The following is a 21,313-nucleotide window of genomic DNA, read 5'->3' on the forward strand; positions in this document are numbered from 1 at the left end:
TTGGAGTTCCTCTTTGTATAAGGTTCTGAACCACCTGTGTCATGAACATGTTCTCTGTAACAGCAAAACCTAGGGACCCAGCAAAGCAAAATATGTCAGTCCACACTCACCAGATTTCCACACTCTCCAGATTTTCAGGAGAGGAGGGGAGCAAGCACAGGTAACACCAAACTCTTATTTGGTCACCAGCAAGAAGAGCACTTGCCTTTGAAGCAGGTCTGCATTCACCCAGGCAGCTATCATAGGCAGCAGACAGCTCATCTGCTTTGGAAATTAGTGGGGCCAGAGAGCAGGGGCTCTGGTGGTAGTAAAGGGTGGAAGCCATCTGGGCCAGGTAGCCTTCTAGGAGGCCTGGGATATGTCACAGGTGCACTTTCTTCTCCCCCAGTACTGAGGATTGACCTACATCCCTAACCCTTTTTTTTTTTTTCTCTCTTTTTTAGATGTTGGTGGACCTTTATTTTATTCCTTTCTTTATATGTAGGGCTGAGAATCAAACCCAGTGCCTCACACATGCTAGGCAAGTGCTCTACCACTGAACCACAACTCCAAACTCCCAACCCTTTTTTTTTTTTTTTTTTTTGAGACAGGGTCTTGCTAAGATGCTGAGGATGGCCTTGAACTTGGAATCCTCCTGCCTGAGTCAGTGGGACTATAGGCATATGTTCCAAGTGTACTTTTGCACCACACGTGTGCTACTCTGGGAGTACATGAAGGACCTGTAAGTCAGGAGGAGTGCTCCCATGCGGCGGGAAGATGTACTCCAGTACAGGGCACAGCTCCATGCAGGCCCAAGCGGGGACCCAGGAGCCACTCTAATCCCTGTTCCCATCCTGCTCAGAGCTGTACAGACATTTTTTGAAATGGTTCCCACCATAGGCACCCTCCCTGGGAACTGTTTTTTTCTGTCTCTTCCTTTCTTATTTTGTTTAGGGAGCAAACACTCCTTCCCCAGCTACAGTGACATATCAGGGTGAGGCAGTCACACCATGAGCCAATGAAATTGTCTCCTCATGGTCCCAGCTGGATGAGTTAGCTTGTGAGACAATAGCGGCCCACGTGGCAGTGAGGGGCAGCCTCCTCTGGTTTTCTTGGCAGTCATATTCCCATGTGGCAGAAAAGAATGCCTAGAAGAGCCGTCAGGCAGTGGGAAGTGGGTCCCTCCCCCTCCCTGGCCCTCCATCATCCTAGGAGAGAATGGGCAGCTTAGGAAGGCCAGCCGCACCTGGGAGGGGGGCCAGGGGCTGCTAACACTGGCTTTCCTTCTTCTGTGTCTGGCAGCTGGTGTTGCGAATCAACGCCACTTATGAGGCCCGGAGAGGAAAGAAACGGGTGAAGAGGCTGTCCCAGTCCACGGAGAGCAACTCAGGAAAAGGTGGGCCCCCAGCACACCTCTCTCCCTGCAAGCCCCTGGAATCATTCTCCTAGAAGTTGTGTCCTCTTGTTTCTGGTTTGCTCGCCAGGGAGGGGAACAAGCTGGTGCTTGGTACCTTTCTGCCATTGTCCTTAGGATGGCAAAGAGCAAGGAGCTCAGCCTGGGTGGTACATGCTCTGGCTTCCTCTGCCACCGCCTCCTTCTAGTCATCAGAAGCCTGGATGCCCTGGCCTGCCACGATAGCTGTCTTCTGGGCTCCACAAGCCTGAAGGGCCAGTGTCGCTTGCTGTAATATTTGATATAAGAGCCATCTTAACCCAAATTAATAAATTTGGGAATATATTGAATTAGAGTTTGTGTCACATTTAAACAGATGACAAAACATTTCCTCTAAACTAGAAATTCGGGGTCTATTTCCTGCATTAAAAGAATTCACATTTGCAACTTCCTTCCTTGCCCTTTTGGTCTAGTGACAGACGAGAACAGTGAGTCTGACAGTGACACCGAGGAGAAGCTGAAAGGTGAGAAGAGCAGCTGCTGTACGGGGCACACGCAGGTGACTTGGAAGCCACAAAGATGGCCCTCCTCCCTTGTGTAAGGGAAAGATGTGTGCTGCCCAGGTTGCTGTACAAGGTGTGAGTGTCTGAAAGGACAGTGGGACCCATAGGATGTGCAGAGGCAAGCCAGTCATGCACCGGACCACAGGGACGGTGCTGTTACCCAGCCTGCAGCTCGAGGCATCTTGCTCCTCACGCGTCTTGTGAAGTTGTTAAAATAACTCATCCCTGCGGGTCTCACATTTGGTGATCCATGTCCAGGCTCTACTGAGTTTTCCAAGATTTCTCAGGCTCCAGGGAGAAGCCAAAGAAAGCAAGTCAGGGATGCTGAGTAAAGTGACCTGAACCTGTCCACTGGGCAGCCCTGCCTCATTCACCTCTGCCACAGCTGCTCCCTGGCCACCTCTGGGATGAGCAATGTGTTTCCATTAGCAGGAGAAAAGGGAGATGTGAGGTCCCAAGTCAGTCAAGCCTCTGCCAGTTGAGCCACACAGGATGTTTACAAAGCTCACAGCCCCAAGAGCACGATGGCCTGGCTTTTATCACATCACATAAACTGAAAGATGAGAGGGATGGGGTACGGGAGAAGTTAGTGTCCCCATCCCAAAGACAGATGGAGGCAAGGTCTTCATCAGCCTCTGCCTTGAGGCCAGACAGCAAATCCCTGGCCGAGTCCCGCAGTCTCATACTCCCCACCCTGATTGGTGCTGCCCGTCAAATGAGAGCTGCGCCTCCCAGAGATTGGCAAGGGTCCAAAAAAAGAGTTTTCTACTAATTTGTTAGTTGTAGAAGCATTCTGGGGATTAGAAGGACTGAAGCTGGGGGTTACATGACCTGTTTGCTGCGCGGCCACATTAGCAAGTGAGTCACTGCGGGGCCCTGGTTTCTGTCTCCCCAGCTCACAGCCAGCGCCTGGTCAACGTGAAGTCCCGCCTGAAGCAGGCTCCTCGGTACCCACTGCTTGACCGGGAGCTCATTGAGTACCAGGAGAGGCAGCTCTTCGAGTACTTTGTAGTGGTGTCTTTGCACAAGAAGCAGGCCGGGGCTGCATATGTGCCGGAACTGACCCAGCAGTTCCCTCTGAAGGTACGGGGAGGCCCTGTGGGCTGCCCGGGGCTGCCATATTCTCATAGATTCAGGGAGGTGGGAAAGTGTGAGGAAAAACTTGGGTCTAGAGCCTTAAAAATATACCCTTGGAGGACAGATTCAAGGACTCAAGTATAGGCAAAAATACTTTCTCACTCCCTGACCATCCCACCACTCTGTTCTCCCTTTTTTTTTTTTTTTTTTTTGTGTGTGTGTGTGTGTGTGTGTGTGTGTGTGGTATCAGGGATTGAACTCAGGGGCATTTAAACACTGGGTCACATCCCAGCCCTTTTTATTTTTTATATAGAGACAAGATCTCACTAAGTTTTTTAGGGCCTTGCCGCATTGCTGAGGCTGGCTTTGAACTAGTGATCCCTCCTGCCTCAGCCTCCCAAGTCTCTGGGATTATAGGTGTGTGCCACAGTGCCTGGCTCCCATTCTCTTTGTCCTCCCCCAGTCTTATCCAGCCAGGTACTCTTTCCCACCTATCCTGCCTTCTCCCCTCAAGCCACACAGCTCTCCACAGGTAGTGTGACATTTGTGTCTGTGCTGAACATGTGCATGTGCATACGTTTGTGTATGCAGGAGAATTCCCATTATCTCATGATTCATGGGGATGTGGGTTTGGATTTACTGTCTATTAAATCACAGTACCTAAAATAATGATGCTACTTAATAAAGCCTGCAGTGATATGGCAAATAAAATATAAATTATTCTTGACTTTGACATTAGTATTAAAGTGATTCTACCATATTTTAATCCAGTTCAAGCAGAATTTATGAAGAACATCTGACATTTGAGGGGCTGGGAATGTAGCTTAGTTGTGGATACTCGCCTAGCATTCTCAAGGCCCTGGGTTTAATCCCTAGCACAAGGAAAACAAACAGAAAAGCTATCTTCTACTTGCACCTGAGAGATTACAAAGATGAATGAAATGGGTTTTCTGTCCTCAAGGAGTTTACATTCTGACAAGAGGGCATAAGATAAGCATACCAAAAGCATAAATAAAAAAGGCAGACAGGACTTCATAAGGTAGAATGTGATGGTCATCACATCATGCGCACTCAGTGCTGGGAGCATCCCGCTGTTTCGGAGTCTCACTACCCCAGCCTAATCCCAGCTCCTGTGAGCCTGGGTCCCAGCCTTCTGCCTCTCCTTCCACAAGCCAGCCTTTCTTTCATCCTGCCTTCTGTGGACAGCACATCAGTCAAGACCCTTCCTTGGCATTGAGAGAAGTGATGAAAATGGAAGCAAACCACGGGCACAGGCACAGGCCCTCCAAACTGTCATCTATTCCTCTTCCTGCAGCTGCCACACCTCTAAGGAATGAGCCCTGAAACCCAACTGCCATGCATTAGCCCACTGGGGCGCTGCCCCATGGAGAAGCTCAGGTGGACTGACACCAAGGCATGAAGGACTGTCCTGTCATCCTTGGGACCCAACACATCAGTGTTCCAGGAACAAAGCATGAAGTCATGAATTAATTAGTAAATCACCAGAACTGCTGACTGTTGACCATTTCTAGCCTGGAGTCTCCAGACTCCCAGACATTCCCATGAAAACCTTTTTTTAGTAGAAAGTTATAAAATCACTGTTGAAAAGAGACTAATTCAGAAATATGTAAAGGAAAAAAAAAATCTATAATCCCACTACACTGAGATCATGCTTGCTGGCTTTTGTTATGTTTTCTTCTAGCCTTTTCCCATAGTATAATTTTCTTTTGGGATCATACATTGTGTGATTTTTTTTTTTTTTTTTTTTTTGGATTAGGGATTGAACCTAGGGGCACTCTACCACTGAGCTCCACCCCCCCAGCCTTTTTATATTTATTTTTATTTTGAGACAGGGTCTTGCTAAATTGCCCAGGTTAACCTCAAACTTGCAGTCCTCCTGCCTCAGCCTTCTGAGTCACTGGGATTATAGACATGCACTGCTGTAGTTAGCTGCAAGGCTGGTTTTGGGGGTTTTGTTTTGTTATTTTTTAGTGGTGCTGGGGATTGAACCCAGGACCTTGTTGTGCACATGAGGCAAACAGTCTACCGACTAAGCTATACCCCCAGCCCCTACAAGACTGTGGCAAGCAATTGAAACAAAATAAGAAATTGAGGGAAATTATTATAGGAGGAATTTGTTAGACATTATAAATTCATAACCTCAGAAATTCAGATATATGGTATTACAAATGAATGAAGGTAACTTTAGCACAATGTTTTCCTTTACTTTTTATAAAGGAAGTTTAACAAGTGTAAACCTATAAAAAACAAACAAACAAACAAAAACCCTTACATTTCTCAACACTTAAAATTACAAATTAAAAGGCCAGACACTGTGACACATGCCTTTAATCCCAGCAGCTCAGGAGGCTTGCTAGTTCAAAGCCAGCTTCAGCAAAAGTGAGGCACTGAGCAACTTGGTGAGCCCCTGTCTCTAAATAAAATACAAAATAGGGCTGGGGATGGCCCAGTAATCAAGTGTCCCTGAGTTCAATTTCTGGTACCCCTCCCCAAGAAATTACAAATTGAGGGGTTCAGGGCTTAGCTCAATGGTACAGTTCAGGCTTAGCATGCTCAAAGCCCTGTATTTGATCCCCAACACCAAAAAAGAAAGTACCAATTGATAAATTGACATGTAAGCTTGAGCAATAATTAGATAAATGATAGAAATAATTAGAGAATTATAAATTATTCCTTTTTATCTCCCAAACAGATTCCTGTTCATACACAAAAGAAGCAAACTCATGGACTTTGTCTATAGATCAGACTTTAATTCATCTTGTTCCTGAACAAGATATCCAGCCACTCTGTGGTGTGTCAGATATACTGTCCTGAGTGCTAGGTTATCAGAGAGAGATTTAAAAAAAAAAAAAAAATAGGAATAAAGAAAGGCCAGAGATTACAATCATTTTTCTTACTCTAACACTATCTGTGCAATCTGAACAGATCATTTACCTTCTCAGGATGTATTTTCTGACCTCTGAAGTGAGAACTAGTCAAATTTTACAGTGTAATATAATTTTAGTGTCTGTATTGACTATAAATAGTGTACCATTCTTTGGTGGGCCCAGAGATTGGGAAACCAGCTCGAAGCTCTGGATCCAGGAACCTGCCATCTGGAGGGCTTGCCATGGAGCTTTCCCTTACCTATTGGAACACATTTCATAATGGACTTCAGTTGGAACTGCCCCTGGGGAAAGGCCCCACAGACTGAGCACAAACCCTTCCTAAGGGAGGAGGTTAAGTAAGGGGCAGTCACAGCTGCAGAAAGGTGGGAGACAGGAGCCTCGTCACTGTCCAATGCCAGTTTATTCTTGAACCTTCTTGCACCTTTCTCTCTACAGTTGGAAAGGTCTTTCAAGTTCATGAGAGAGGCTGAAGACCAGCTGAAGGCTATTCCCCAGTTCTGTTTCCCTGATGCCAAGGACTGGACTCCTGTCCAGCAGTTTACCAGGTATGTGCTGGCCTCTCCTCTTCTCACCCCCAAAGACTTTTAGGCAGGAATTAAGAGATGGGATTACGGAGGCTGAGATTGTGGCTCAGCAGTAGAGCGCTCGTCTGGCACATGTGAGGCCCTGGGTTCGATCCTTAGCACCACATAAAAATAAAACAAAGATATTGTGTCCAACTACAACTAAAAAATAAATACTAAAAAAAAAAAAGAGAGAGAGAGAGAGAGAGATGGGATCATGGATGGCAGACCCCCTAGGTCAGTCATACATACCATTAAGCAAACCTGATGGGCTCTGGCCTAAGATTTCCCCTGTGCTGTTTTTAACACTTCCCTGAAATGAGATCACATTGCTACATGTGCAGTTATAGGGCCTCAAAGGCAGTCTGGGTATATGTGTGTTTCATGTGGCTTATGAAGGGAATTCTTAGTCTAGGCAAAGAAGGAAGCAGGCATTGCCTGTCACCACCCTTACCCAGTGCTCCTGAAACATTTCTTCTACCTGTTGCTTGGATTGCGATCAGTTTACATTTCTACTTTAGCCCACATTTTAAGATGCCAGTATTTCCCTTATCTGCTGCTTCCACAGTTGACCAAGCTCAATAGGCTACCTATCCTGTGTATCCTTGAAGGTGGCCCAGCAGTCTTCAAGAACAGTACAAGCCTTAGGATAGTTGATACAAACAGTGCCCTGAGAGAGCTACACAAGGGCTAGTGCTGAGAGGCCCAGAACTGTCCTGTCCTCAGCTACTCCCTCACAGCGTCATATCCCTCACCCTAAGGCTCGCAGAGGACAGTGCCTATCCCTCCTCCCTCTACTCAGCCATAACAGTAAATGACAGTTGTATTTTATTCAATGGGATGGCTCAGGTGATAGAGTGACATTAGAATTCAGCATGAAAAAAAAAACCTCATTTTCTCTCCGAATATGTGGCATTATAGATCTTTGCTTGCCTGACATTTACTCCAAAACTGTGACCACAGTCTCAGTAGAGAAGGACAGCAGTTTAGGAAGCAGCTCTTCTTGACAGCCCTCCAGCATATCCCCTGGTGCCCTCCGTGTGGCGCCTCTCGCTTTGTTCTGCTTCATGATGCTTGTATGCTTCCCCCGACAGTGAAACCTTCTCGTTCGTCTTGACTGGAGAAGACGGGAGCAGAAGGTTCGGTTATTGCCGGAGACTACTGGTTAGTAGTTTACTCCCAATCAGCTGCCCTGTGTGGATAGCCAGGTCTGAGATGTGCATATACTGCAGGAGAAGGAATAGGAGGTGTGGCAGGTTCCCCAGGGCAGTTACAAACAGATTTGGGGACTCAAATGAGTGTTTTTCGTAGGTGGAAGTAATATCTCCATTTCTATCAAAAGGAAAATACTTTATTTTCCCACCAAATTAAAGACTCTCCTCCTCTCCTTTAGCCATATGTCATTTTAATGTAATGTGCTAAACAGACCCTGAGTGCTTAGTGAGAACGTTCAGAATGGTTGCTAAGGAGAGAAAACTCGAATAATTCAAGAGTGGCCCCTATGGAACAATCACCTTTAAAAGTTAGAAACTTGTTCCAAGGAAGTGATGATGCTAAAACATTTTATAACTTGTCTTTTTGAGGCCCATTCTTTTAAAATCATTAGAAGTGATGAATCTTTTTCCACTGCAAGCGTATTTGAGTCTTCGAAATTGGCTAAAAATCATTGAGTCAAGTAATGCATGGCACATAGTAGGTATTCAATACATATTTGTTCAATTAATTAATGGGTAAAAAATGTGGCTAACAATTGAAAATGTTGGGGGCTGGGATTGTGTCTCAGCAGTAGAATGCTCTTCTAGCACATGTGAGGCCTGGGTTCAATCCTCAGCACCATAAAAAAATAAATAAAAACAAAATAAAAGTAAAAAAAATTGAAAAAGTTAAGTGGGATAATAATTTCTATTGTTCAAATTACTTTTAAAAGTATTGAGACTGATTTTTCTTTTGGTTTGAAAATTAGCTTAAAAGTCTATTTCCAAAAACATCTTCAGAAATGATTTTTCACTTGGAATTAACATTATCATAACAGATATTCTCAAAATAACTCCTCAGTAGTAACTACAGTGATATGGGTAAACAAGTTAATAAGCTTCTTTCCTTTGTAGTTCTATAGGCCATATTGAGTACCTGCTGTGTGCATAGCACCGTTGATTTGGGCCCTTCAGGAGAATGAAAATATATATAATGTGTAGCTAGAAGTGCTTCCTGACTGATGTGGGGTGCTGATAACTGCTCACCTCACTGTTGTTCAGAAGACACCTCATGATCTTCTGGCACATGATGGACAGTTCCGGGGACTTTCCTCCCGGAGATTGCTAATGCTCCTCTTGTCCTTCTGTTTCTCTACTCAAAGCCTGGAGGCAAAGGGAAGCGTCTTCCTGAAGTATACTGCATTGTGAGCCGCCTGGGATGCTTCAGTCTCTTTTCAAAGGTGAGAACTTGGCCCTGGGAGAAAGCAGTGGGAAGGAGGAGAGGCAGGGCCCAGAGGACCTGGGGACAGGCCTCCCCAGCTCCTCATCACTGTCTTCTCTGTTTGCCTTCCTGTTTCTTTATTCCCGGCCTCACCTCATTGTCACCTCTGTCCTCTCATCATTGGTTCTGGAGAATGGGCCCAGAAAGTAGAAGAGGGGAGAGGGTAAGATAATGGAGTGCAGGGAGGGCCAGGCAGAGGAGCTGCCCAGAACCTGCCAGGTGTTTTACTTTCCTTCTTTTAAGCATTATTTTGACATATTTATTTTTGCTGGGAAAAAAAAAACACAGAGATTCATGTATGTATGTGTAGCTTTCTGAATCTGAGTGTTGTATGCATATGTGTGAGATTTATTATTTTTTAAGTGTTCTATGTTTATCAAAATATTAATAATTTGGTCTTTTCTGGAAAATGAACCAGTATATCAAGACATGAGAAATGCCATATTAATTTAGCTCATCCACCCAATATTCTTGTATTGATGTAGATCAGAATTTTTATCCTATGTGATGCTGATATCAAAAGTTGGGTAAAGAGGACTGGGGATATAGCTCAGTGGGGGAGTGCTTGCCTAGCATGCTCAAGATCCTGCATTTAATCCCTAGCACTATAAAATTTTTTTTACCATATATAATCCAACCTTCATTTCCTGTATTAATCAGACATGAGTATCTAATCCATTCATTTATTTTAAATCCTGCGTATATATATATATATATATATATATATATATTTTAGTCTGAGCTTCTTTTTCAGTCCCTAAATCTGTGTGGGTGGATATATGCTTCCTAGAAGCATTTCTGAACAAAAGTCTACTTCCTGCTCACTCTCCTTCTGAGTTCAGTAGAAGCCTGAGTTATAGGGATATAGGGGGACCTCTTGCCATAGTAGAACTTGAACTTCCCTGCTAGACTTATAAGAATTCATGCCATCAGTGTGATCTGAGATGTGGTCTCTCTCTCTGCTGCACCAGGGGGCAGTTGCTTCCCACTTAGGTTGATCATTTATAGCTCTTGCACAGTTGCATATTGCTGACCGGGTCAGCCTTTCACAGGGGTGTGCTCAAGTGTGGAATTGGGCTGCAGGTCATAACATTTGTGGTGAGAAGGCCTGTGGAGCTGGAGGTGAAACGGCTCCTATGAGCAAGTCTAGCTTTGGCCACCAGCAATAATGCTGTGATCAGTACTCACATACACATGTTTATATGAACATGTTTTCATCTCTCTTGGGTAGGAACCTTGGAGTGGCTATGTGCTAGGTCGTAAGGTGACTTTGTTTAACCTTTTGAGAAACTGCCACAGTTTTTAAAACTGGCTTGACTAGTTTATGTTCCTACCAGAAGCATATGAGGATTCTAATTTCTCAATTTCCTTTTCAACACTTATTATTGTTTGATTAAAGCCATTCTAATGAATGTGAAGTGATAACTAATTGTGATTTTGATTTACATTTCCCTGACTACTTCGAGTGAGTTTTTAATTCCACAAATAAATCATGTATCTGTTTATGTATTATGGTCCTTAGAGGGCTACAATCCTTTATAACATCTAAGTTTCTTTACCACCTTCCCAAGAACCAGTTTTTTCCCCATTGGGGACAGTATCACTCCCACTAAGAATGAACACAGCAGACCAATAAGTCACATGCCAAACCCAGAGTGAAGAGGCAAGGAATTATACTTCACCCTTTAGTACTAGGAACTACAAAGTCACACTGCAAAAGCAGCAGACACAGAAGGGAGAAGAATTGGGACCAATAATGCCTTGAGTCAGAGCACTTATAATCTAAATGTGGCCTGATGAGGTCTGCAGGGCCTCTCCATAATTCTCGAGTCACCATGGCAGGCCCACTCCTTCTAGGATTGAGCTACACCTTGGTGCTCTGACTTCGGAATCGCTGAGCTGCTTTCCTGATCCTTGCAGATCTTGGATGAGGTGGAAAAACGACGTGGCATCTCTCCTGCCCTGGTCCAGCCCCTCATGAGGAGTGTCATGGAGGCCCCTTTCCCAGCCCTGGGCAAAACCATTATTGTTAAGAACTTCTTGCCTGGTTCAGGGACTGAGGTGAGTAGTTGGGTTCCTTTCCTCTCTAGGAAAATGGTCCAGTCAGCCAAGTCCAGTGGTCAGAAGGGCTGGCTTTCAGCAAACAATCAAATTCAGTTGTCTACCTTGCTCCTCGGATGGGTCCAGATTATTCCCCAGAAGTTCCACACTGGGTCCAATCCATTCAGCCCAGGCTTCCACCCCAGGGCAACCTCTAAGAACCATGCTGTGGGGGGCATATGCATTACTTTGCATGATGTTGGCCTTACTGGTCACTGAGCATCTTTACCTTCTCTTAATTGCCCATAGTCATTCATAAATCTTATTTGAGCCTATTTACATTTTGTATCTGCATCCCCTCTATAACTTTTCATGTAAAATAGATTCTTTTCAGGGAAAACAAGCTCAGACTTTGAAGCATAACCATTCCTTGACCAGACTGGGATTTGATGAAGGAGCTTGTTTTGTTGTTGTTTTGTTTTTTGTTTTTTGGTTTGTTTTTTTTAAGAGAGAGAGAGGTATTGAGAGAGAGAGAGAGAATTTTAATATTTATTTTTTAGTTATCAGTGGGCACAACATCTTTGTATGTGGTGCTGAGGATCGAACCCGGGCCACACGCATTCCAGGCGAGCGTGCTACCGCTTGAGCCACATCCCCAGCCCCTGTTTTTTGTTTTTTTAATATTTATTTTTTAGTTGTAATTGGACATAATACCTTTATTTTTTTATATTTATTTTTCAGTTTTCTGCAGACACAACATCTTTATTTTATTTTATGTGGTGCTGAGGATCGAACCCAGTGCCCCGCTCATGCCAGGCGAGCGTGTTACCACTTGAGCCACATCCCCAGCCCCAATACCTTTATTTTATTTATTTATTTTTATGAGGTACTGAGGATTGAACCCAGGGCCTTGCATGCACCAGATGAGCGCACTACCCCTGAGCCACAACCCCAGCCCTGAAGGAGCTTATTTTTACCCTTCCCATCTTCTTCATGTGGCTCCATGGACATCAGAAAACTGATACCATTTAGCCTCGAGTCTCTACTTCCAAAGGCCCTGGCAAAAGCAGGTCACCTCTGGAAACAAAGGAGGGATGAGATGAAGACTGGGACATTCTGAAACAACCCAGTTCCCCAGCACAGAGAGCTGTTGCTAAAGAGCCTGAAACCATCCCATACCAGTTATAGGTGGTTCAGCCATGGGGTGTAGCAGGAGGTTTGCCGTGAGTGAGCCCCAGTGTAGATAGAGCACTGGGCATGTACAATGCTAAGAGTAAATTCTAGTCTTTGTTCAGCTCACCATGGAGGAGTCAGCTCTTTAAAGGGGAAAAACATGGGGTGAGAATGTCACTCAGTGGCAGAGCGCTTGCCTAGCATGCATCAGGCCCTGGGTTCAAACCACAGTTCTTCAAAAAAGAGAGAGAAACACGAGTAGCAACTTGATAGATTCAGGAACAGCAACTATGGAGTATAGATGAAAATGTATCAGAACATGATTGTAATGGGACTAGGGAGAATTAAGAAATATCTGGCTGGGTGTGGGGTCCACACCTGGAATTCCAGCTACTTGGGAGGCTGAGGCTGGAGGATCATAAGTTGGAGCCAGAAAGAAAGAAAGAAATGCCTTCTCAAGAAGTGCATCTTAGTAGTGCTGCTCAGGCCTGTGCCTGTGATTCTGTTCCAGCAGCTAATAATCCCCGTGAGACAATAGCATTTTCAGTGGGGACACTAAAGTTTAGGCCAGTTTCCAATAGTGAGAACTCTCCATGGGGAGTCCAGATGTGTTCTTAGCAAAGGGGAGCCTCCTGATATTTTGGGTAAAGGGCCACTGATTCTGACATCCACTTTTCTGGCCTCCATCCAAACTGTCCTCAGTTGAATGTGAGGCATGTGCTTCCCTCCCCAACTACCTCCTTCTCCTTCCCCAGTCACTTTTGTTTTCCTCTTTTTCCTTCCTGTTCCCCTGCCAATGGGTCATCCCTGCTGATGACCTCAGAGCCCCAGGGACTGCATACACCTGGGAAAGGTCTGGCTGACAGGTGGCCTGCCTTCATAGCTGCTCTGTTCCCTGGCAGGTGATCGAGCTGTGCCGCCCACTGGACTCCCGGCTTGAACACGTGGATTTTGAGTCTCTCTTCTCCTGCCTCAGTGTCCGCCACCTGGTCTGTGTTTTTGCTTCCCTGCTTCTGGAAAGGAGGGTCATATTCCTTGCAGACAAGCTCAGGTACCACTTTGGATCCTTCTGCTGGAGCGTGTGAATGGCCTTAGACTTGAAGTGTGTAGAACAGGCCAGGTTCAGGGGAGAGCTCCTGTGGGTAAGAGTGGGAGGCAGTGGCTGCTGATGTTGAAGGCCTAAAAGACACTAGTGACCTAAGCCAAGGCAGGCTCCCTGCCTGCTTGCCACGGGTCCTGTTGTGCACTAACCACTCTGTTATGTGTGAAGAAAACAGTGGGATAAAAGGCACAGACCTGTCCATAGTTCTCAGTCCAATGAGGGGAACAGGAAAGTAACTGGACACACCATGTTGGGAAGGCTCGTTAGATGCAGTTAGTTGTGGAAGTGGATGAAGGGCCCTTGTTCCCAGGAGAACTCTCTGTACAAAGGCAAGGAGGCAGGAAGCCTCACACATCACATTCAGGAACTACAGAGGAGCACACTGTGGCTAGAACAGAGAAGGTGAAGCAGGCAGAGGTGGAAGGATTGCAGGGCAGAGGAAAGAGTGCAGACCCACCCAAAAGGCGTCCCTCTCCTCATTACTAAAGGAAATCACACAACATACACAGCACTCACTGCCCCTCAGGATGCCACCCACTCCCCGTGGTCATAATCCATGATTTGCAGATCAAAGAAGATCTGGAAGAAATGCAGAGAGGTGTTTGGGTGATCTCTGAACTTCCAGCAAAAAAAGGTCTTGCATTTTCATCATTTCAAAACCCCGGCTCTTAACCTTCGTACCTTCTTCGCTTTGGACTGAGGGCACAGAAGCCAGAAGTGTGCGTGCAGGTGGGAGCTACAGCTCCAGGAAGGGCCAAGATGTGGAGTCCTCCAGCCAGCCAGGCAGAGGGGGCCACTGAGAGGTGCATCTGGAAAGAAGATGTGCCAGAAGAAGAGAAACCAAGTAACAGTGGCTTAAAGAGGAAATAGGACTGAACTGCAGAAAACAAAAGAGAAGAAGAAAAGAAAGAATGGAAAGGACAAAATGTATCAACATGGAATTCATCAGGGGGCGTGGGAGGAAATGGCATCCAGCCCTCCCTTCCACTGCAGCCATCTGGTCACCTTCATGATGCTCCTCTTTGGACAGCAGCCATTTGGCTATTCCCCAATGGCCCCCACCCTGTGTTTGAGTTCACTTTTAAATGTCACAGTTACTGTACTCCCTGTGCACTTGTGTCAGGAAGCAGGCCCTGTCTTTAGCCTGCAGCTGGTGCTGGATGTTTGGCAGTTCTCCAGGCTCCCTGGGCACTGGGGAATTCAGCCAAAGAGTTCTCAAGGTTGGGCCCTGGATACTAAGAATGAGGAGTAACCCTTCAGTGACCAGGATGGGATTAGCACTATAGTAACCATCTTGATTCTCTGGAAGGCTTACTCAGCTCCTCATTCTCCCCAAACTCTTGGATTCTCAGGCTTGGATTTGGGGGAGAGAAAAGTGATAGATTTCAGAAAGACCTAGGCAGAAAGTGGAAGTCCAGCTGAGCAAACCTGGTGTCTGCTCGGAATAGAGCTGGGGACACAGTCCCTGGAGAGCTTGTTTCTGGGATGAAGATGTTAGACTTGGGGAGGGCCCAGACTGAGAAAATGCCTGAGTTGATGAGTGTTGCTGGAGTGGAGAAACCAGGGGGTACCCCACCCTCATGAGAGCAGGAAACCATCTAGTTTCCTGGACTAAGTGCAGTGAAAGGAGAGATAGGAACAGAAAGGGGTGGAAATGTAAAGATGCGTGTCTCCTTGAGGGGAGGTAATCTCAGAAGGTTCATTGCTTTCTACAAGGTGTCTGGGGAAGGACACAACCACCTCTACCTTACCCTTGGACAAATTTCTGGGTGGACAGCCTGGATGCTGATCCAACCCCTCCACAAAGCTGCTGTGAGGAAGGACACAGGAACAAGGAATGGACCCTGCCCAGAGTCTCTTCCCCGGCCCCACTCTCTACCCTATCTGGGGCAGCCTTATAGAGGAGACAGGTCACCCACAGGGCTTCATAGAAGGGACTTGGAGTTTGTCTCCTTGCCCTGCCACCTGCTCTCCTTGCCTAGGATTGTACCCTTAGAGATGTAGTCTTTTCAAACAGCACGTGCCCAGGAGAGGGGCAGGTAAGCTGTCAGCTGTGACTGCTGCCGGCAGTTCTCACTATGGCACACGCTACGCGTCATGTGCTTCTTTTGTAGCAACTGTCAGATCCTAGGTGCTGTGGAGTGGATTTTTGTAAGGGAGGAAGAAGCAGCTGGAACGTGGATAATTTCAGTGCTTCCTCTGGGGCAGAGCTAGGCCATGGTACAGTGTGTGTGCACATGTGTGTAAAATGCTTTAATTGCATTTTTTAAATTCATTTTTAAATATCTTTATTTTTACTGGGTATTGAACCCAGGGGCACTCAACCACTGAGCCACATCCCAGCCCTATTCTGTATTTTATTTAGAGACAAGGTCTCACTGAGTTGCTTAGTGTCTCACTTTTGTTGAAGCTGGCTTTGAACTTGCGATCCTCCTGCCTCAGCCTTCCGAGCCACTGGGATTACAGGCGTGCACCACCACACCCAGCTTTTATCTTTATTTTATTTATACTTTTTTATGTGCTGCTGAGGATCTAACCCAGTGCCTCATAGATGCTAGGCAAGCACTCTACCATTGAGGTACAACCTCAGCCCCCTGAATTGCATTTTTTATACCTTTTACAGCTCCCAGGCATGCATGTCCCTCTCTTACCACACTCACAGAGGAAAGACCCTGAACTTCCATAGCCCTGGGCCCTGGGTCTCCTCATTTGTGACACAGGGGTTTACCAAGCCCAGGCCCCTAGTGGTTGTTTCTGGGCACTCTGGTGTCTTGTTTTCCCTGCAGGCAGCTGCTCTTTCCCTAATACAAATAGTTCCATGTGTTCTCTTTCTTATCCAGTAAACTACTTATCAATCTTATACTGCCTCATGCAGATTTGAAGGGGTAGGGAAATAGATATTAAAAGACCCAAAGAATTCCAAGATAGGAAGAGAAGAAAACCAAGCATGAGTGAACCTGATCACAATAAGGACAGCAGGTACAGCTGCCACAACCTGGAGTGCTTTTTCAGAGGCTCACCTGCATTCTTCAGTGCTCCCTGCAGCCCTGTCAGGTGGATGTTCTGGTCAGAACCCTGAAAGGCGCAGAGGTTCAATCACTTTGCACAAGGAAGCCAGTAGTGAGAGAGGTGTCTGACTCCAGAAAAGACCAGGAAGCTGGCCAGGCCACCGAGATCTGAGGGTGGGTGACCTGCAGGGTATGGAACTCTATCTGTCCACAGAAATGTAGAAGAAAAAGCTTTGTAAAGCAGGCCATTAGGAGCCATTAGAAGCTCAGCAGTCACTTCGAAGCTGACACTAGGAAGACCAAGCTTTCTTCCTCAGAGGCTTCCTTCCCTCAGTGGCCTTTGGCCTTCCAGCAGGGGCTACAGTAAGGTAGGTGTGACTGAGTGGCCCCCACAGACTCAGCTCTGAAATTCTTAGACTCCATGGGCCAGACTGCTCCAGGCCTCCTGGCACCATGCTCCATGAAAATTTCCAAAAGTCTCTGACTCTGAGGACCATGTAGAGAAATCTGTATCCACCCTATTCTGTTGGATTTATGGAAGAGCAGCTATAGGGAATTAAAAGGTTCTTTGGCCAGGCCTCGACAAACAAGGGTTAGGAGAACAGTGACTGGCTGCAGGTTTCCTGATCTGGCAAATTCTGTGAAAAAAAATGGTAAGTTACAGCTGCTCCCCTCATCCTTAGGATGCTGATCCTTAGCCCCATTTAACTAAAAGTGGAAGGAAGCCTCCTTATTTTTCTCTTTTCTTTCTGTGGCCCCAGTCTTACTGAGGACACAGAACAGAGCATGAGAACAGGACATCTCACAAACTCAGTAAGTGGCCCCGTGACATCCCAGAGTGGGCCTTAGCCTGCCCCCAGCACTGTCCCCCACAAACACAAACACAATGTATTTCCTTGTCACTGCTGGGGAGTCAGCCCACTGCAAGAGGAAATTGCAGGGAGCTGTGGCAAATACTGTATGAGTTGTAAAAGGGATTTAAGTCAAGCCAAAAATCTATCAAATTTAGAATAACATTTTTGCTCTGTTTCATCTTTAGGGTGGATATTGAGTGTTTTTAAAGGTCTGTCAAGCCAAAGTTTGACAGATGGAAAAGAAAGAATGTTGTTGTGATGGCTTGTTCTCTTGCCATAACAACCCAGATAAATATTACCCCTATCTTCATCTTCCCTATGATAACATTTTGTTTTTTAGTTTACTAATTTTAGTTCCAAAAAGTTTTGACTAAACCTATAGACCAGGCTGAATAAAATCAGAACTTGAACAAGTTCACATAAAGAATTTTAGATGGCACAAAGCTTTTAATGTTCAAGGTTATTTTCTTTTCGTAGTGCAATAAACCATAAACAATAAACCTACTGGCTAATGACAAATAGGATTAGGTGATCAGATCTTGGCAACTATTGCGTTTAAGCCTTGGTTTTGACGTATGGTTAACTATGTCAGTTTTCATAAACTTAAATGATCTTCTAGAATCAGCTGCCCTTGGCAATGTTTGCCATCTTAGAACACAAGGTTTGAGAATGTGTCCCCTAGGCAGATGAGTTTGCTGCCACGTTGGTGCTTGGTAGCCAGAATACTACTTCACAGGTCAGGTTGGTCCTCAATAGTTGACAACGTCTTGGAGACAAATACACTTAATTCAGCAAACTTCTATGAAGAAATCAATTTTAATATCATAATGGCAAGTTCTGACTTAACATTTAGTATTAGCCATCTATTTTTATACACGAATACCAAGAAGATACCATTTGAAGCAAGACCTAAAGGATAAATAGCCACAGATACTATAATCTTCTAATCCAAAGCCAACACTCACATGTCCTTGGCCGAAAGCATCTTCCGGTTCTTTTGTTGGATTCAGCTCCCACCCAGCCACATTGGCTTTGTGTCAGCTCTTTCCCTTTGGGACTTAACTTCAGTGCCTCAAAACCACTCAGACTCAGTTATCAGTTTCTTAGAGTGAGATGTCACCATCGTTCTGTCCAGACTCTGCTAACAAACTCTACAATGACTTTCCTGTGACACCCTAGTTCTTTTTGTGGCCTCAAACAAAACTCCCACTTCCAGTCCCTGGCTTGTTTTCTGTCTTATAGAGGAGAGTTTGTAGATGTTAAGCTGGAAGGACATTGGAGATTACCTTTTACAGGAGACTCTGGAGACATGAAGAGCTCCTCCTGAGATTACACAGGAGGTGACAGAATTGGCTTTCCTGAGGCCCAGCCTGTGTCCTTTTAAGTTCAGTGACACATTACTTCAGGGTTTCGAAGTACAGTCATGGAAACATGGCAGCCGCTTCATGGTGACACCCGCTTTCTGCAAGGCTTCACCAGGCCCAAGATCAGACCCCAGTTTACCTTTCACTGCTCTTCCTGGGAGTGATGCCCACAGGAGCTGGGGGCTAGAGGGCACTGACTAGATCAACCCTCAGTTTCTAACTAGTTAGTTAGGAAAACTTCCTGATTCTTTGAGAGTGTCTTAAGGAAGCTCTGTGCTAGATTGTCACTGGTTCATAGATGAATTGGAAGCCTGCAGGGTACAGGATCCCTAAATATGGCACGGAGGCTTAATAGGGACCAGAATGGAAGTGTCTGCTCCAGGGAAACTTTAACGTTTCACAAGTGCATCCTGATATTCTGGAATAATATTTTCAGCCTTCAGCCCTCAGGAACTACCACCCAACAGCAAAACGCTCAGGGGCCTGACCCTTCTTGCTATACCCACCACTGAGCCCTGTGGCCCAGCTACCCTCCCACAGGGGCCTTCTCTTCCCTCTCCCTCTTCTGTACAATTGGTCACAGCTGTGGGAGCTGGTGTTTCTTTCCTCCACCCACACTGTAATTCGAGCCAGCTGTCTTCTTCCTCACCCTTCCTTCAAAGACAGCCCCTCCTCCAACCAGCTGATGCCCAGGGAGACTGCTCCCAGCTTGCTTGAAAAGTCACCCTCAGCCTCCCAGAACCATTCCCTTTGCATATTCCTAAGAGACCCCTGGTCCCAGCAGTGCTCACCCTCCTGCCTCAAGTCAGGGAAGAAAATTTCATTAGAACTTGCAGCACTGATTGAGGAAGACATACCCTACCCTCACTACGGTTTTCTCTTCTCTACCTCTCGGGAAACTGCTGCCACCAACAACTGTATTATTTGCAGGATTTGACCTTTCCTTTCTTGTATTGCACAAGGGAATTTTTTTTAGAATAATGACGTGGGCTAGAGAGCCAGAGGAATGAGACACTCCTCGAATAGATGCCTGCCTGCTGCTCTGCTCTGTGCACCCAGCGCTCACTTTGTGCTCCAGCTACCGAGGTGGTGATGATAACCAGGTGTGGAAACTTGGCTTCAACTGCAGGGGCAGATGTGACAGCCCCTAACCTACACAGCCAGCAGTATACCTGTTGTCCCCGTCAGAATGGAGTGCAGTTACCCCTTAGCTCAACGCCTTCCAGTTCACTGAATGAATTTCATCTGTGACTTTTATTTACGCATCCTGTGTATCTAGCGCCAGCATTGCTTAGCACGTTTCCTAACCTCAGTCCAACCACCTTCTCTTCCACCTGGTTCACACTCACTCACTGAGGTGATGCACACTTGTAATCCTAGCTACTCAGGAGGCTGAGACAGGAGGATGGCAAATTCAAGGCTAACATGGGCAACTTAACAAGTGGCTGTCTCAAAATAAGAAATTAAAAGGGTTGGGATTGTCACTCAGTAGTAGAGCATCCCTGGGTTCAATCCCCAGTACCAATAGATAGATAGAGGGCTGGGGGTTGTAACTCAGTGGTATAGTGGGTGCCCCTGGGTTCCATCCCCAGTACTGGGGGGGGGGGGGGAATGTGGTACATTCGTATTAACTATAGTGATCATATTGCATATTGTACAATAGATCTACAGTTTCTCCTATCCATGCACTAATGTATGTTTTAACCATGTTTCACGGGGGTGCTTAATTCAAGAGGAACACATTGAAAACTAAGTAGTTTGAGTTGTTTTATTTTGTTCTGCTTTGACTTTTTTTTTTTTTTTTTAAAGGTACATGGGATTGAACTCAGGGGCACTGAGTTTTATTTAGAGACAGGGTCTCACTGAGTTGCTTAGCACCTCACTTTTGCTGAGACTGGCTTTGAACTCATCATCCTCCTGCCTCAGTCTCCCAAGCCGCTGGGATTACAGGCATGTGCCACTATGCCCAGCCATGATCATTTGTTTGGAAGAGGGATTTCCAGGGCTGGGGATGTGGCTTTGTGGTAGAGCACTTAGCTGACATGTTTGGGGCCCTAGGTTTGATCCTAGCATTGCAACAAAAAAAAAAGTAAGAGAATCAAAGAGAGAGATTCCCAATATTTCTCCATGTTTTGTTTAAGCACTTTAAAGGGTTACCTCTAAGTTATTTAGCATATTGTCCTTTGGTCAGGATTCTAGGTAAGGGGTAACTGTATATGAGTTTCACTTTACAAAATGGAACAATTGTGGGCTGGGGTTGTGGCTCAGTGGTACAGCGCTTGCCCTGGTTTTGATCCTCAGCGTCACATAAAAATAAGTAAATTAAAATAAAGGTATTTCTTAAAAACTTCAAAAAAAGGAAAACAAAATGGAACAATTGTGATTGTTGTCCTGTAAGTACCAAAGGATAAATCCTCATTTTCCCTGATTGCATCCAGGCTTTCTTGAGGCTTAGTACTTTATAAAATACAGCGGTTTATCCAACTCACAATTCCAGTGGCTGAAAGGTCCAAACAACATGGTGCCAGCTCCCCGGCAAGGGTCTCCATGGCCCCATCAATGTGATGGAAAATTGGAAACTGGCCCAATACATAAGGGGCAATGAGTTGGCAAGAAGCAAGAGAGGAGGAAGTGGCCGGCCTCTGTCTTTTTATAACAGCTCACTCTGGTGGGAGCACACCAAACCCCTTCCTGGGCACAGCTTGACTCCGTGAGGTGGAGCCCTATCACTGATGACCTTGCCCCAGGCCCCCCACTCTGAAAGTTTCCACCACCTCACCACTGCCACACGGTGGCCAGGCTGCCAGCTCATG

General features: G+C 45.8%; 1 protein-coding gene across 6 annotated transcripts in view; it reads left to right on the plus strand.

The window, feature by feature from the left end:
* The window catches only part of Dennd2a (DENN domain containing 2A), a 104,297-nt gene that overhangs the window by 73,360 nt on the left and 9,624 nt on the right, over positions 1–21,313 (plus strand). For all 6 annotated transcript variants that reach the window (XM_077109169.1, XM_076832573.2, XM_076832581.2 and 3 more), the window contains 8 exons: positions 1,282–1,375; positions 1,846–1,896; positions 2,831–3,018; positions 6,357–6,466; positions 7,579–7,648; positions 8,841–8,918; positions 10,880–11,020; positions 13,075–13,223. In XM_077109169.1, coding sequence (XP_076965284.1) covers positions 1,282–1,375; positions 1,846–1,896; positions 2,831–3,018; positions 6,357–6,466; positions 7,579–7,648; positions 8,841–8,918; positions 10,880–11,020; positions 13,075–13,223 — 881 coding nt within the window. The remainder of the gene's footprint in view (positions 1–1,281; positions 1,376–1,845; positions 1,897–2,830; positions 3,019–6,356; positions 6,467–7,578; positions 7,649–8,840; positions 8,919–10,879; positions 11,021–13,074; positions 13,224–21,313) is intronic.

Source organism: Callospermophilus lateralis, chromosome 1 (assembly GCF_048772815.1).
Source record: "Callospermophilus lateralis isolate mCalLat2 chromosome 1, mCalLat2.hap1, whole genome shotgun sequence".
Taxonomy (NCBI): Eukaryota; Metazoa; Chordata; class Mammalia; order Rodentia; family Sciuridae; genus Callospermophilus; species Callospermophilus lateralis.